The sequence below is a fragment of the Jaculus jaculus genome, chromosome 1 (assembly GCF_020740685.1).
Source record: "Jaculus jaculus isolate mJacJac1 chromosome 1, mJacJac1.mat.Y.cur, whole genome shotgun sequence".
Taxonomy (NCBI): Eukaryota; Metazoa; Chordata; class Mammalia; order Rodentia; family Dipodidae; genus Jaculus; species Jaculus jaculus.
Window position 1 is genome coordinate 109041311 of NC_059102.1, and position 17871 is coordinate 109059181.

At 49.9% G+C, this 17871-nt stretch overlaps 1 protein-coding gene across 2 annotated transcripts in view; it reads right to left on the minus strand.

Annotated features, from left to right (window-relative positions):
• Gabbr2 (gamma-aminobutyric acid type B receptor subunit 2) overlaps window positions 1–17871 on the minus strand; it is a 439836-nt gene that overhangs the window by 99916 nt on the left and 322049 nt on the right. For both annotated transcript variants that reach the window (XM_004656955.2, XM_045141789.1), the window contains exons 9-11: window positions 12361–12441; window positions 8344–8494; window positions 4390–4522 (exon numbers count right to left, since the gene is read on the minus strand). In XM_004656955.2, coding sequence (XP_004657012.2) covers window positions 4390–4522; window positions 8344–8494; window positions 12361–12441 — 365 coding nt within the window. The remainder of the gene's footprint in view (window positions 1–4389; window positions 4523–8343; window positions 8495–12360; window positions 12442–17871) is intronic.

A 17871-nucleotide genomic window follows, 5' to 3' on the forward strand; every position in this document is an offset into this window, starting at 1 on the left:
TGACCCCATCCCAGCAGCACAGGCATGGGGGGGGGTCCCACTTCAAGTCGCAGGAGCAGCTGCCTCTCCCGCAGTCAAGCACATGGGCTTCCTCTGTTGGGCTCCACGGCTAATAAAGGAATTCTCCCAGTTGTGAGAAGTGGGTGCACATCTCCAGGGGCCTGCATGTTCCTGGCTGAGGCCGGTTTGTAAAGCGCGTCATGATTTATTCATGGAGCCTGTTTCCTGGCTCCCCAGGACGACCTTCCCCTCACACAAATGAGCGAGACTCCCAGAATAGCATGTCAGGCTTCATTAAGGAAAAAGCCTGCATGTGGGGGATGGCCTCTTTCTCTCTAGCCTGTCACCCAGGGATTTGAGAATTCAGGTCAAACTCAAGGAAGCCCCAGGGCAGGGAACAGCCTTGAGAGTACGCAGGTGACAGCCTGGCTTCCCTTTGAGCAGAGACTGCTGTTAGGCTCTCAGTGTCTGCCTGGGTCTCTGCCTTCAAGACTTTAGTTTTGGTTAACCTCCTCCCCATCACCTCCTCTCTTCCATTCCTATCTCTGGACTTCCCATAGGCATCCAAAATTAAACTAGGCAGGTGGAGGCATTCCTAGGTGGCAAGTGATAAGGAGTGGGCAATGGGGCCTCAGGGGGGACCAGAACCACTGCTGAACTAGGGCACTGTTTTGTGGTACTAAATGGAGCAAGGGCAGAGGTGAGGGCCTCGCCCTTCTGGAATATCTTTAAGGAGTTGGAGCGTCACCAGGCCACTAGAGGTCACAAGGTCCTGGCACCATGATTATCATTGCCATCAGTTCTTCACCTTGGGGAGGGGTCCTAAGCCCTTCGTAGTGTGGGTGGAGGAGAGTGTCTTGCTCTTTCTGGGGTAACTTCATGAGGTCTATCAGGGCAGTATGGACTCAGGCCTCACCCCCTCTGTGAGCTGAACAGAGATCAACACAATGCCCACACAGGGCAAGACATCGCTGGCACAGAACAGCAGGGACCAATAGGCTTCTCACTGCCCAAGGGACACTTCTACATGCAGTAATCGCCACCGCAGTCTCAGAGGGTGCCCTTCTTTAGGGAACAAAAACTGTGTGGCAGGGCTGTAGAGATGGCTTAGCAGTTAAGGCGCTTGCCTGCAAAGCTGAAGGACTCAGGTTCACTTCCCCAGGACCCAGTGTAAGCCAGATGCACAAAGAGGTGCACGCATCTGGAGTTTGTTTGAAGTGGCTGAAGGCCCTGGCGTGCCCATTCTTTCTCTCTCTCTGCCTCTCTCTGTCTATCTATCTCTCAAATAATAAATAAATAAATAAATATGTTTAAAAAATAAACCAGCTGGGGCAGCTTAGAGACTTTGAAATCTGACTCCAGGTACCCTGAAGCCAAGTGTATTAGGGATTCATCTGTGTATTTCTCTCCTTAGCTCTTAGAGGGGAGACTAGAGTAGCGGAGGGCAGCAATGAACTTGGAACAGGAAATCCTGTGGGGAGAGCTGCATGACGCCTTAGGTTGTAGGGTTCAAGTGCTGTCTAGGTCCACACCAGGAGGGGGCAGTACCTGAGCAATCCTGGTCTCCCTGCTCTCCTAGTGATGAGGGCTGGCCCAGACTCCTCAGTAGAATCTTTGAGTTACAGCAGGTCACTCTGAACATCTCTTACCAGACAATGCACATTGAAGACACAGGTCACATGGGTACTTTTTGGCACTGTACAGAAGCCAGGCTACGCTGACTATGGGCAGGAATTAGCAGAGATTGCCACCTGGGATGTATGATCTGGGAGGGATACCCCTTTGAAGTGCTGCCCAACAGCAATGAGACAAGGTGCAGCCCGAAAAGCAAGGCACGGCAGAAGGCCTGCATGACTTAGGGCCTTTCTCTTGTGTATTCCTCATTGGCAATTCACATTACCCTCCGCTGTAGCCTGGCAGTGGGTGACCTGAAGCTTCAGTGTGGCAGATGGGACCTGGAGGAGCTGGCTTTGCAGAGGGCCTGCCTTACCCTCAGAATGGGGCGGGGGGAATGGCTCTGATCTTCCAGGACACAACTGGACCAATGGGACAATAGAGAATGCAAATGCCTTCCCTAGGATCTTACAGTATAGCCTAGGCAGGCCTTGAACTCATAGTAATCCTTCTGCCTCAGAGGTTTACAGTCAGTTCTAAGAGGTCATAGTATAGAAATAAATCCAAAGTCATCACTGTGTCCTTAAGAAGTGGGCTGATGGGGCTGGAGAGATGGCTTAGTAGTTAAAGCACTTGTCTGCAAAGCCAAAGAACCCAGGTTCAATTCCCCAGTACCCACGTAAAGCCAGATGCACAAAGTAGTGCATGTGTCTGGAGTTTGAGTTCATTTGCAGTGGCTGGAGGTCCTGGCACGCCTGTTCTTTCCACCCCCACCCCGTCTCTTTCTTTCTCTCTCTCATAAATAAATTAACATATAAAAAATCTTTTAAAAAGTGGGCCGATTAAACTTTCAGCTGAGAGTGAGTTAGCCAATTGCTAACTGTTAATAAATAGCTCTTTGTTGTTATTTATTATTATTATTAATATTATTTTGGTTTTTCAAAGTAGGATATTGCTCTAACCCAGGCTGACCTGGAATTCACTATGTAGTCTCTGGGTGACCTCAAACTCATGGCGATCCTCCTCCCTCTGCCTAGTGCTGGGATTAAAAGCATGCACCACCATGCCCAGCTCTTTTTAATTTTTTTAGTGTATGTACATGTGTGTGGCATGCATGCATGTATGTGTGTTCATATGTGTGTGTTTGAGTATGCATGTGCAAGTAAGTGGAGGCCAGAGGTTGTCATTGGATATCTTCCTTAATTGCTCTCTACCTTCTTTTCTGGAACGTGGAGCTCACTGATTCAGCTAGACTGGCTAGTCTGCATGTCCCAGGGATCTTCCTGTCTTTACCTCCCCAGTGCTGGGATTGCAGGTGTGCACCATGTCTGGATTTTAGGTGGCTGCGGGGGATCCAAACTCAGGTCTTCATGCAAACACTTTTCCAACTGAGCCAACTCAGACTCTATTGCTTTTTCAAAATAATAGCTAGCAAGAATTTCTTTGGGTATCAAAACCTTTTAAATGTTAATTTTCAAAATGATTTTTCTAAAATACAATGTATAAGTCACTCTGTGTTGGGTTTCTTTAAATACATGAGTCCTCAATGGGGGTGATTTAGCTGCCTGGGGAGCCAACATTGGTTCCTAAATCTGAAAAGTGTCACTTTTTAATGTATGAAGTACAGAGGTACATTCACAGCACACACTATGTTTCCAGTGTTAAAATTTCATGGAAAGGATAATTTAGCAAAAAATGTATTAAAGACTTGTGAGGGGAGCAGTAATGCAAAAATTAGTTTGAAACACCACTAAAAAAGCAGGTAAGGGCTGGAGAGATAGTTTAGCAGTTAAGGAGCTTGCCTGCGAAGGCTAATAACCAGCATTTGATTCCCCAGTACCCATGCAAAACCAGATACACAAGGTGGCACATGCATCTGGAGTTTGTTTGTAGGGAGGCCCTGGCACACCCTTTCTGTCTCTTTCTCTTCCTGTCTCTCAGTCTGTCTCTGTTCTATCTCTCTCAGCTTGCAAATAAAGAAAAATATGTTCCTTTTAAAAAAGCAGGTAATAGTGTTGGAGAGATGGCTTAGTGGCTAAGGAGCTTGGCTGCAAAGCCTAAGAGCTCATGTTCAAATCTCCAGGCCCCACATAGTAGGACCATGCAGTGATGCAAGTGTGCAATGTGGCACATGCACACAAGGGGGCACTGTGTCCGCAGTTTGTTCTCAGTGGCATGCCCATTCTCTCTCTTTCTCTCTCTGCCTTTATCTCTCTCTTAAAAATATAAAAAATAAATTTCTTTTTAAAAAAACAGGTAATAGCTGGGTATGGTGATGCACGCCTTTAATCCCAGCACTCAGGAGGCAGAGGTAGGAGGATAGCCCTAAGTTTGAGGCCACCTTGAGACTACATAGTGAATTCCAGGCCAGCTTGGACTAGAGTGAAACCGCTACCTCAAAAAAAAAAAAAAAAAAAAAAAAAACACAAAAAATAAAATAAAAATAAAAATGCAGGTAAGACTCATGTTCACCTCCTCCACCTAAGTGCTCTATGCACACTGGGAGGGATAGCCAGGTCCACAGGGGGGTTAGTTGGCTTCAGTGATCATGACCTTGGCTTTAGCTCTGTGTGCTGGTACATCCCCTCAACACCACAGCTACGCTCAGTCACTCAGTCGGTGTGGACAGTGACACTGTATGTCCCGCTGAGCTGCAGACCCACCCACTGGGTTGTCTCCTGCCCGTGCGTGTGTTTCCACATACCCATGTCTGAAGACTGAGGTCACTTGGAAATATTTACATCCCACACCACAGGCACGTGCGGAGGCACTTACTGTGCAGAGCGTTTCAAAGGTCTTTTCTGAAACGAAGGATCCGTCCAGGCCAAAGAGGAATATGGATGCGTAGGACAGCATTCCACCCAGGATGATGAGGTTGTTCATGTAGGGGCTTGACATCTTGATCAGCCTGGCCAGAGAAGCAGGACATGATTACAGAGGCCCCTGGGGCTAGCTCTGCTGCCAAACTATAGGGGAGAACAACAGAAGCCTGGACTTCTCCACTCCCTGGCCTACACCTGCTGAGGGCCCTGACCCTTCACTACAAAGGACCTTGACAATTATATATTCCTCCCTCCCTCCGTTCTTTCCCTCCTTCCTTCCTTCCTTCCTTCCTTCCTTCCTTCCTTCCTTCCTTCCTTCCTTCCTTCCTTCCTTCCTTCTTTTCTTTTCTTGAGGCAAGTCCAACAGACTGCCCCCCCAATTTTAAATGTGAGATGGGGAGAGGGAGAGCTAGAGAGAGAGCGAGAGAATTGGTACACCAGGACCTTCAGTCAATGTAATCGAACTCCAGACACATGTGCCAACTTGTGCGCAGGTACGTCTGGCTTATGTGGGATTTGAAGAGTTAAACATGGGTCCTTAGGCTTTGCAGGCAAGCACCTTAAAACTGCTAAGCCATCTCTCCAGCCCCACAGTTGTATTTCTAACCGTTCAGATTCCTGCCTCCTTTATCAAATTTTCTTATCGCTTCTCAAGGTACAGCTTGATGTATCATAACACGTTTTCATCCATTTGAATTTTCAGTTTGTGCAAAAGTCAGCAGGATTTTTGGCCAGGGCTGGGAACACATATGGAATTTACATTTAAGCTGAGAGATCTTCCTCAATAAAGAGGGAGAAGCCCACACCACACTCCCCTGCCCTCAGAGGCCCTTGGCTCAGGACTGCACTCATCAGGTATTGAATAAGCCTCGCTGGGAGCGCTCAGCTCAACCAAGCACAAAGGTGGACACAGGACAGCCACACCTCTCCCAGACACTGCCCCTCTGGGGGGGGGGGGAGGGCGTGTTCAGGTAGCTCTTTTAGACACTTAGGGTGACAAGGTCCCTGAAAGTAAGAAGCAGGAATGTCTCTGGGCCTATCCTTGCAGTCTGTACTTGCTAGAGATCAAAGGACGATCTGACTCCTTATCTTTTACCTAAGGGAGATCTGCTTTTCCACAAACAACCGGGGCCCCTCCTGAGAGGGAGGGCTGTGCTAGGATTTAAATCTAATCCTAACACTGTGGTTGGTCAAGCTTAGACTCCATAACTTGCCTGACCTCTTCTGAGACAGCCCTTAGTCTAAACCAATCAGCTGTCCCTCAGCTCACCTGAGCCAGAAGGTAGGGCCACCACACTGACATCTCTGAACCTCCACCTGCCGGTGACTTTTTCTTGGCTTAGCCCAGTCAGGCTAAGCCGAGGGGAGGAGCCCCCAGCCCCTAGCCCCTGCTTTCCACTTGGGCTCTTTACCCACTCCAGCTCTCCACATGGCAGAAGTTCTTTGGACTTTCTTTTTTGTCCTCCCCATGGGTTTTTCAAGGCCCACCACATGGGCTCTCAAGCCATTTAAGCGCATTCATTCTCCTTGCCTTGGTTCTGTATTTCCCTCAGTAAATCTAATAATTTAACAATTATACTTCTTAGTCTTACTTTATTCAATTCTTTGAATTTTTAGGGTTCAAGGACTTTCTTGAGCCCCTAGAATCCCGTTAAAGCAGTGATCTTATAACAACTGATACACTTATTTTCCCCAGACTCAAGTTAGGGCGTTCTCTTGTCTCCCACATTTTGTACAATGTTCTCTTACTTCCTCCAGGAATCCTGCTATGGCTCCCAGGTGCCCAGCAAGCCAGAATCGAGTTCCGGGATGACAGGGCTACAGTTTAGCCCTAGAGGTCCCTGGCTCCCCTCGCACAGTTGGCTCAGAATACCATGGCTTCCTTTGCAGAGTGGAGCTATAGCCAATTGTTCCTTGAACATTTTCCTTTGTATCCTGAAGTTGTATGAACCTTCACACTTTAAACATGTAATGTGTCAAAGTGACAGGAGAAGAAAAAGCCTGCTGCTGTGTGTGTGTGGACGACACACAGGCTTTTGAGTTGGAGCACTGGGACCAGTACAGAGCTGTACCCTCGGCAAGCATCACGTGACCTGACGAGTTTCCTTGCGGGTCTTTCATCAACCACAAACTGCTAAGGTGCCTTCATTTTCCTTACCTAGGCTATAGGGAGGGGAGGAGCTGGCATTGTGGAGGAAGTGGTTCAAAAAGGAGTAGATAGCATTAAGGAAGGAAGAAAAGAAGGGGTTTTGGAAGCACAAAGACATTTATTTCCCAAGATTTTACAATGGCCAAGCTAGCCCAAAAATTCATCTGGATTTGCCAATTGGAAAAGAGTGATGGTAATTTTTCCCAGGAGGCCAACTAGGGGGTACTTAAGGACTTAAAAGAGCTTGGCCAGGCTGGAGAGATAGCTTGGCAGCTAAGGTGCTTGCCTGCAAAACCTAAGGACCCAGGTTCTATTCCCTAGGACCCATGTAAGTCAGATGCACAAGGTGGCGCATGTGCCTGGAGTTCGTTTCAAGTGGCTGGAGCCCTGATGTGCCTATTCTTTGTCTCTTTCAAATTAATAAATAAAAAATAAAACTATTAAAATAATGAGCTTGATCATGACGGGGCAGCTTGTAACTCTGATGGGACCGCCTGAGGTCCACAGAAGGGCCATGTGACTCAAACACAGAGCTGACGATGTGCTTTGAACTTGAGCCAAGTGCTAACAGGTGTGCTCCCGCCATTTAAGGTTGCTACAAGTCAACAAAGTTGCATTGCTTCAGTTTTCTTTTCAGCAATGTGCATGTTATTGTGATCAGACATGTGAATACAACTGCATTTGTTCTTCAGGAATTGGGTCTGACCTAAGCAATTACTTAAAAAACAAACAAGCCACCAGAGCCGGGAGCCTCCAAGTGTCTCTTTTGTAAGCAACGAAGAGAAGCAAAACACAGCAAAACAAAGCCTCATTTCCTGGAAGTGCTCCTGTGGCTGGCAGCCCGTGAGTGACGCAGAGCAGCTTCAGGACATAATGGCAGAGCAGGCTCAGTGTGCGCGTGCGCACCCTCGTGGGGGCCGGACACGCACGTTCCGAGCCCTCACCCATCCTCTCCCATGACAAGGCAGGAGCTGGGTTCAGGGATTTGCCAGGGAAACCAAAGCAGCTGGCTTCGCCTGGTCAAACTCAGTGCCCGGAGCGGTAGCCTGCCTACCCACAGCTGAGCACAGTACTGGGGTTCCCTTGGGGGAGCTGAGGGCATGTGCTGGGAAGAAGAAAGAAGCCAAGGGCCAGGCCACGTGGGTGTGGGCATAGGGAGTCAAGGGTCCAGTGAAATAACGTGAGGGAGGGACGTCATGGGCTGTTACTGCTATACCAGCGGGAGTCCCTGTCACTGGCCATTCCCAAAGGTGCTAGGGGTCAGGGCTGAGGAGGTGGGAATTGTGTTTTTTGAGTCTTTACTTCCGGATAACTATTATGTACTGAGCACGCCCACAGCTCTAGGAAGGTCCATGGACTTGGACCTTTCCCTGTCCATTCTTTTTTTCTTTTTCTTCTTGGTTTTTTGAGGTAGTGTCTCACTCTAGCCCAGGCTGACTTGGAATTCACTATGTAGTCTTAGGTGGCCTTGAACTCATGGTAATCTTCCTACCTCGGCCTCCCGAGTGCTGGGATTAAAGGTGTGCACCACCATATTCGGCTTTGTTGCCACTCTATTTAACTTAGCCATGCTCAGACGTGGCTTGCCACCAGCCTTCTCTAGTGATTAGGCAACACACTTCAGGAACCTCTACTCTAAAATGTCTAGTTCCCAAGAATCTGCCATGCAATGATCCCGCTCATGGGACATGGGGCTTGTCAACCCAGAAAGCACTATGGAGAAGGGGGAAGGGGAGGGCGAGGAGGGAAGACACTTACTTCTGGTTCCGGTTCTTGATGTTGAAGAAGAGGAAGGCGCTGGCCATGATCATACCCAGGATGGTGAGGGCCGAGAGGATGCTATAGAGCGGGAGGGAGATCTTCCGTAGCTGCTCCAGGATGATGGTCTTGTCCTTGGGCGGCTCGGATCCTACAAGGTCAAAAAGAAGACATCAACTCCCAGTGCACAGCCATTCCCCAAGAACATCTCCGCTTTAGTACCCTTAGCATCCAGCCAGTCCCTGCGCAACCAACCAAATGCAAGGCCCAGCCATCCAGCGCTGAGTGGACCCAGTGGCTGGCCAGCCTGACCAGCAGAAGTCTGAGCCAGGACTTATTTCTTTCTCTAAATAGAATCAATAAGGGATTTGTGATGCATTTAATAGCCATTAGAAGACTAGAATTTGATTTGGTCTAATTATGCTGTTGAAAACCAGCACCATTTATCCCCCAAGGTAACCACAACTTGGAAAGCACAGGACTGGCTGATGGGTGCCACAGTGAGGACCTTGCCACTGGCCTCTGCTCTCTCCTGTACCTGATAACTAATCACCCCCAACAGCGTAGACAACCAACCCATCAATTTCAGGAGGGTGACATATATATGTGCTCTGCCTGCAGATTTTCAGGCTCAAGATCATTATGTTACAAAAGCTCTTTGGTCTTCTGTTTCCTAAGACTTGCTAGCGGTGGGGAGCCGAGGCTACCTCCCCTTCCTGCCGCGCTGGTGCTGGACTGAAGCTGTGGGATTCCGCTTCTCTCCAAGCCTGTAGCGCTTTGGACTCATTCCTCAAGGGCACCAGGAACCAGGGCTGGGGGATGGGGACGGGAGCCGGGGACCGCAGAGCAAAGACATTGCTCTGAGTGGCTATCAGTCCTCTCTGCTTGGTGTGCCAGGTATGAGTTAGTCTGGGGTGAGGGAGGCAGTGGCTCTCCCAGTTTCCTAAAACCCCTTCTCCTTAGTTGCTACCTCAGATCAGGTTTCTGCTGAGGTATATTTTGAACCTTCGAGACTCTCTCCTCCAGTGGATGACTGAGGCTCGGAGCCTCACCAGAGATCATGGTGACCCTGTGGCAGTGTCATGGTGCCAGCTTCAGATGTACCTTAGCACCCAGGAGAAGAGCTGGAGAGGGCAGAAGTAGGGGCGTGGTGGGGAACAACCCCCAACACCTCTATTGCAAATGCTCTGCTGGCAAGTTCAAATGTGTTTAGAAACATTTGGTGGATGAAAGAGCTTGTGCCACCTGGCAGGTGTGACAGCCAATTGGGGGCAAGTTGGCCACCTAGACTGGCTGACTCGGCAAGCTCTGGGTTCAAGTGAGAGACCCTGGCTCAGTAAATAAGGTGGCAGGCAAGTGATCAAGGAGGACACCCAGTGTCAACTCTGGCCTCCACACACACACACTTACACAAACACGCATGCGCACAACATACATACACGTGTGAAAAAAGTGTGCCATCTAAGAAATGCAGAGAAGTTGCCATGTTCCAAAGTGTTAGGAACCTGCTGGCATGTTAGGGAAATGCCCTGAGCATTTCCGCAAGGAGTCACATTCACAAAAAGAAAGGCCCCTCGGACAGACAAAAGACAGATGAATAGCATTTCCTGCTTCCAGAAGGAAAACCTCAATGCCCAGAAGCTCGTCCTCCTTCGTCTCCCCAGAAATCATGGTTCTGGCTCAGGAGACTTCTTGTTCTCCAAGTCAAGAGCAGTGCTGGGGACCCTCGTCTGGAAACAAGCCTCCCCCTCCCACCCCAAGCAGGCAGGAGAAAGGAGGCTGAGGTTTGGATTCAAGTTGGTATAACTACTACTGAGTTTGGGGCCTGTGGCTTAGAAATAGCTTCAGAAAATCCACGCCACCTCCTCACTCCACCTTCCTTTTCCCCAAATGGCGCCTCGACAAAGGCCACCTCAGCTGAGCACCAGGACAATTGTGGAACAGACATGCTTGTAGCCACAGCAGCCCTGGGCTTTCTTTCCATCCACTCCACACTCAAGTGCTCCTCACTGCTAGTCACCATCCACCTGTCAGGCTCGGTGCTGGGCACCAAGGATGAAGAAATGAAGATATGGTCAGTCCCTGCCTTCAGCGATCTTCGGCCACTGGCCATGGTGTGTGGAGGGAAATGATGCTAAGCCATCACACTTATTCAATGCCTGCTGCAGAATAAGACCAAGATGACAGAGATGAACAGATGCAGGCTTTATCATTTGCATAGTATAGTGAAATTCTGAGATTCCTCACTCGACCCACCCATGACCCTTGTGCCGTGTAGATAAGATTATACTCAGTTTATAAAAAGGCAGCAGTTTTCTAGATGATTTGTGGCTTCTAAAGCTAGTAAAGTGGCATGCTGGCGGAGCTGCGGTCCAGATCCGCCTAATTCAAAACCTGTGCTCTAACCACTGTGAAAACGGCCCCTGTGGATGGCGCCCGTGGAGAGGTGTTAGCCTTGAGCGCAAGACGGCCTCAGCATCCAGCAGGAAGCAGTGGGCAGCTCCCCCAGATGGAGCCCGGAGAGGCTCCCCACAATGAGGAGTGGGAGGTGAGTCTTGGAGGATAGTAGAGGGGTTGGCTGTCAGCAGAAAGACAGGATGGGGGATTCTCTGGCAGAGCACACAGCTCAGGCAAGACACCGTGGTGTCCCAGGATCAGGGGACCTGTGAGCAGATGGGGGTGCAGACTTGTGAGAGGAGCAGAAGCATACAGGGGCCACAGCCAGGCCCTCTCGTCAAGCACTAGGGACCACAAGGAAAATTTGTTTCCCTTCTCAGTTCTGTTGTTTTTTTATTTTGTGCTGAATCTTGCCTTTATTTTTAAAAAATATTTAAATATTTGCATGTGTGTGTATTTGCATGCATGCGCATGTGCGTGAACACTGGGATCACTTGCAAAACATCAGAGGCTTGTGCTACTTTTTGTGCCAGGCTTTACGTGCATGCTGGGGAATTAATCCAGGGCTGGTAGGCTTTGCAAGCACTTTTAACCACTGAGTCATCTCCTCAGCCCAGTCTGTCCTTTATTACAATTTTTTTTTTTCAGGGCTGAGGATGCAATGGCTATGTAGGGACAAGATAAAGTCCAACCAAAGGGTCCATAAGAAAGCTTTTCTAGTAGTCTTGGACTTAAGAAGGAAATCCAGGCACAGAAACATTTCTGCCATGCGAGTGTAACCAAAGCAGAGGTGTCTGAGTGCCATGGAGTGAGCTTCCTCCACTGCCACCTAGAGACTAGGCTGTCCGTCCATCTATCCATCCAGTTATTCATGCATCTATCCACACATCCATTCAAATATCCATCCATCCACCCAAACATCTGTCCATCCATCCAATTAGCCATGCACCAATCATCCATCCATCCACCCATCCATCCAATTATCCATGCATCATCACTTATCCACCCATCCACCCATCTACTTGTCCACTTGATCAATCACTAAATATCACCAAGTCTCTGACACATGTCAGATCTTGGTTGATAAGAGGAATTTAAAGTGAAACAAGAAATTTCAATGTAAAGTGACAGTGGCCAGAGGAGAGGCAGAAACAAAAGACCGGAAGCAAAGAGAAGAGCTCCATTAGCTCAGCTTGGGCCAGTCAAGGAGGCGACACAGAGGCAGAGTCATTTGACTTGGCTCTAGCAGCAAGGAGGAGTTCTCCAGAAGAAGGCAGGGAATGGGTTTCCAGGGGCAGCAGCAGGTGGAGGGGCCTTGCTGTTCACACAATCACGCTCTTCTCCAAGGAGAAGCTAGAGCTAACTTTAACCAGGCCCCATAAAAGAATCTCTCTGTCCATCCAGTGGCTTAACTGCCTTGGTGAGCACTTCCAAGTTCCATGGGCTCATCCTGGGAGCTGGACCCATGGGAATGACCGGGACCCTGTGATCACAGAGTGAGTGTATGTGTGAGGCTTCGTAGACCCCATAAAGCCAAGGACTCTAAACTTCTCCTATTCTTCAATGTCCCATGTGGGGCATGACTGAGTTCCCCTCCCCCAAGAAGCCCACCTGCCTTACCTTGGAACCTGATGGTGTCATTGATGATCTCCAGAGTGTCAGCCACGGCGTTGTACTCCCCGACCTTCACCTCCCTACTGTCTGTGAGGAGCAAGAGACAGCAAAGGTTAGATGGGGGTCCCAGGCTTGTGTTTGGGGATTGCCCTCAGGCCCTGGTTGTGTTCTCTACCACCCCTCTAGTTAGGTTCACACAGTCTTCAATCAATCAGTATAGCCTGGGACCTCAGCTGGTTGTCTACTGTGCACTGCACACCGGAAGACTGGGGAGCCCACTCCCCCATTATGGACTCTCCCTGTCACAACGTTCTTCCTGCTCAGCAAGAGGAACCCTGTCTTAGAGAATGTCCCCTACTTGGCTGGCTCTGCTTCAGGGCCACATGGGCCACTTCTGTGCTCTCTGCCCAAGGACAATGGAGGATACTAAAGACACAGACCACTCTCCTGGCACCAGTCCTCAGACCCCTCCTTCTGAATTCCATTGTAATCCCCCTGGTCTGCACAAGGTTAGACCCAAAACACTGGCATGATTCAGTCAGCAGCAAGTAGGGGACCACCTCTCCCTCACGCTGGATGTCATTACGGTTCAGAAGCTGTCTTGCCCTGTAGCACCCCCTAAGCCATCTCCCACTGCCCTTGGTTCCCTGTCTGCGCCTGACCAATGTGTTTTCTGGCCTCGTTGGAACAGTCTGTGTACCTCCATCCTCCTCATGGTCCTGTGGGTTTATTTTAGTCCACTGCTTTGGCCATCGTCAAGGATAAAGGTGACAAGGACTGACTGGCCCAGGATTGGGGCAGGATGAATAAAGGGAGGGATGAGGGTCATATTTGACAAATGTTTCTTTTTTTTTTTTTCTTTTATTCTAGGTAAAACAGGACAATCAGATGACCAATAATAAGGGACAGGAAAGTCACCCAAGATTCTATAGGTGGTGATGGGTGCCATTTCACAGATGAGGAATCAAGTAGGGGTTAAATATGAAGGGGGTATCTTGGAGCCTCAGATGCCTGGGATTATGACCCAGGTGGTGATGTTCTTGGGTCTGGGACCAGCGCAGAAGTATGGACTGGGGAAAGAGTTGGGGCCACAGCATGGAAGCAGGGAGCTGGAGTAGGAGGCAGGGGTGAGATCTCAGGGAGTGCGAGCTCAGCAGGAGGAGAGGACTGCACTCTGCATCTGGGGAGCCCTGACTGGATACAGGTAGAGCCAAGTCTAGGACAGCCTGTGAAGGAGCAGCCAGGGTGCCTGGGGGAGAATGGGCATGTGAGCAGGCAAGGAAAGAGTCAGTCTCACCACAGATCTGGCCAGCCATGCCTCATGCCATCTGGAGGCAGGCACAGCCAGCCTCTCAAGCTGGGGCCAGTAGATCTGGAGTCTGGTGGATACTGGTAAGCAGAGGTGAGGGAGTCAGGAAAAGGTGGAGTCAGGGAGATGGAGTGAGGGGTAAGGAGTGTGGGAGTGGAGTCTCCAGGACACAGCAGGCCTTGACAAGGTTGGGGAACAGGCAGGAAGGGGCCAGTGATATTTCCTGAGCCCCTGTGATGTATGGTCTGAATGCATGCCCAAAGGCTTGTGTGCTGGAAGCTTCCTCCCGAGTGCAACGATGCTGACTGATGTGGGGAATCTTCAAGAAGTGGAGATAAGTATAGGGCTGAGGGTCATTACCTTTTGATCGGATGAATATTCCTTCTAAAGGTTTGAAAGGGGGCATTGTTAGCTCCCCTGAGAATGAGCTGAAGGAGGGGCACCCGCTGAACTATGAGCTACACAACTCCCTCTTCTTTAAATATTTCCCAGCCTGAGGTAATTTGTTACAGCCACAGAAGACAACAGTCTGAGCTCCGTTACACCCATTCTCTGCTCAGCGCCCTCAGTGTGCTGCAGGAGCTCTCAGTTGCTCACTGATGAGGAAACCGAGGCCGGAGCTGGTAAGGCTTTGCTCAGAGCAACGGTGACATTCTGAACAGCCCAATTCCAGTCCTGGGCTGTTCTCGAGACTCGCACTCTTTCTGACACCAGGCTGTGTTGAGGGGTCTCTGTGAGGAGACAGCTCTGTACCAAGCTGTTCCCTGGCTCACCACCTGCCTCTCCCAAATGTGGAGCCCAGATGAAGACCTGTCCACACTGCAGGTGGGTCCCCAGAACGGCAGACCGTGGCTGGAAAGATGCCCAGAGTGTATAAAGGGGGTCCCTGGGGAGAGGAGGCTAGGTTCTGGCCTGGAATGGTGTTGGCAGAAGCACAGGCGTGCTGTGGGCCCCTCATAAGCATTCAGGAAGCAGGACAGGGAATCCCCCCACGTCATGCTTCTTTTGGCTTTGGGGAAAGAAGGGCTGTAAAAGCCATTATTTTTTGCTCCCCTAGCCTCCACCCCCAACACCATTTGGGGGCATCGCACTCTGCATGTGGCTATCACTTGCCTGGGACTCTGGGTGCCTAAATGTCACATTATCACATCCTGCTGGGGGTTCCAGTATCCCTGCTTGGCCCCTTTGAAGTCCTCAGCCTAGCAGATGCCTCAGTCAGCTCCCACTGCTCAGTGAATGAGGCAGCCCTGACTTATTTATTGGGTGCAGAGAGGCACACATGAAATATGCAGGCTGATGGAAATAAATCACCAGGAGCTGGGAAGTGGCATGGCTGGCACCCTATGGTGTCCCCAGCCACATACCCTACTGAGTATACTGTGCCATGGCACTGAAATAATGTGAGCTTTCCGTAAAGACCATAATCGCCATAATTTCTCCCTGGAGACAGGGCACTACTTGGAGACTCCCAGTTCCTGCACCTAGTGCTCATGGAAACCATGACCTGGTGTAATTCTACACAGGAGAAAGGGGCCTCAGATGGGTGAAGGATGTGCTTGGAGCCATGTGCTGGGAAGCGACATCTGACCAGGTGTCTGGATGCAATCCCTGGTTCCGCTTTGGTTCTGTGGCAGGGCACATGTACTGCTGGCCAGCTGTGAAGTTACTCCACATCCTGGCCAAGGTGGTCTGGGACATTCTCGAGTTAAAGCATGTCATTGGCTCATTCAGCAAACATTCCTGGAACCCATCATGGGACAGACTTTGCAGGGGGGCTGGAGACAGAGGTTTAAAAAGTAAAGCATGTACCAGGCATGGTGGGGTGCACCTGCCGCCTCAGTATGTGGGAGGTAGAGGAAGGAGAATTGCAAGTTGGAGGTCATCTGGGGCTGCCCAGTGAGCCACTGTCTTAAAAGAACCAAGAGTTGGAGGTGTAGCTCAATACAGAGCCCTTGCCTAGCATGTTCAAGGCCCTGGGTTTGATTCCCAGTATGAAAATGAGACTATCTATCTATCTATCTTCATCATTATCATCATCATCATCATCATCATCATCTGTGACTCTGTGTGACAGTAATCATAATCCAGGAACTGTCAGAGTTGCGATGAGGCTCAAGAGGGGAACATATGCCATGTGCCTAGCTGGTGGCCTAACTAATAGGAAATGTTCAATAAATGAGTTATTTTATTCATGACCAAAGTGAGCACTTGCTATGTTCCCGAACACCCGAATTGTTTTATTACTGCCATCTGTTCCCCACAAAGGTCCCTTTCCCTTCTCCACATCCCCAACCAGCTTTTATTTTGTTTTGAGACAGGGTCTCATTAAGTTGTACTAGGTGACTTTGAATTTGTAAATTGTCCAAACTGACCTTGAATTTATGGTCCTCCTGCCTCAGCCTCCCTAGTTCTGGGATTACAGGAGTGCATCACATGCCTGGCCCCCTCTCTGTTCTTCCATTCATCTGGCCAGGTGCTCACCCAAATACACAGCACTTTTGCTGTTGGCTCTGGGCCTCTATCCCATAAGTCAGATTTTTTTTTTTTTTTTTTTTTTTTGATTTGGGCTGAGTCTTATGGACCAGAGCCCACGGACTAGGACATCTGGCGCAATTTGGAAAGAAGAGGATCGCAGTAGTGGGAAGGGGCTGTGGTGGCTCTCGCTGGTTGGCTCCCTGTCTCCAGGCCCTGTTGTAGATTGCCATCTGCTCTCAGTGTGACCCCCCTTCTCTTTCTCTGAGCCTGTCTCCATTATGTACAGAGGCTCCAGATGTCCTCATCCTTGGTGGGGTCTCAGACTCATCTGGAGGCCTCTAGAAAATTCAAATGCTTGAGTTTTGGCTAACCTATCACATTAGAACCTCTGGTGATCCTGGGGACAGTATTTTTTTTTTAAAAGTTCCCCATGCTGAAGCTTATATACAGCCAGAGTGGAAAACCCTGGATTGGACTGTGGGACTTTTTTTTTTGGTACTCAGAGGCTAAAAATACCATGAAACAAAGAGCCAGCCCCTTTTCCTACAGCATAATCTTGGTTTCTTCTTGTGGGGAAAAAGTGGAATCATTCTCTTTAAATGCACCTCCTTTCTTTGTGGAGGCAGGAGAATCCCAAGTTCCAAGTGGACTACAGCCTGGGCTGCTATGCCAGCTCCGAGGCAGCCTGCGTAATATGGAGGTTGTTTTAAAAACAAAACAACGGGTGTGGCGGCATGGAGTAAGTAGGCCAGACCCCAGTTGCCCTGTTCCTCCCAGCATCCTGGCCTGGGTTCCCTGAGCTGGATGGTGTGCAAATGAAGGACCCAGAAACTAAATGACGCCATGACAGGCTTCAGTGGAGTGCTGCCCTGGTTAGGCTTAAATTACAAGTTTCAGCTTAAACAAGGGAACTAAGGGGCAGCTGCCCTGTCCTTGCCCAGGACACCCGAGACTTGCCAAAGACTTGTCCCTTCTACCTCCCTGCTCCATCCAATTAAGACATTTATCCCTCTTACCTCCCTGTCTTGGCCAATCGAAATACATACAAATGTTATTGTTGCTCGTTGCTTAGTTACCTAGCTCCCGCCCACCAACTTTGCCACCAGTGTCCTAAGAAATCAACCAATCATGTACCCATTCACTACTTCTTTGTTCAAATCCCTTTAAAAAACCTTTCCCCCACCCGCTGCTGCCTGGGGCTCTTGTATGGATCCACTGTGTTGGTGAAGTCAAGAGACCAAGCTTAAGCCCGAAGTAAAGCTCCTTGCCCTTGCATACATGTTTGGTTCTCCTTGGTGGTCACTGGGGGTGCCGAGAACTGGGCATAACACAGGCAGGCTCAGTGGCATGGGGTGAGCAGGCCAGATCCCTGTTTCTGGGTTTCTCCCAGCTCCTTGGTCCAGGTTCTGTGCGCCGGAAGGTGTGTGGGCAGGCACAGCATGCAGGGATGTTTCCCTGCTCCTTCCAATTCCCTGGTTGGGGTTCCCTGCACTGGACTGTGTGTGGGGGGGGGGGGGCAGGCAAGGTGGTATGCAGTGAGTAGGCCAGATCCCTGGTTCCGGCTCTTCCCAGCTCCCTGGTCCAGATACCCTCCTTGGGAGGGTGTGCAGGCAGGCACAACAAGGAGTGAGTAGGCCAGATCCCTGTTCCCTGGCTCCTCCCAGTTCCCAGGTCCTGGTAGGTCCCATTGTGCCTTGCCTGGGGAGGCCTGGTCCCTACGTGGGCTGTGGAAT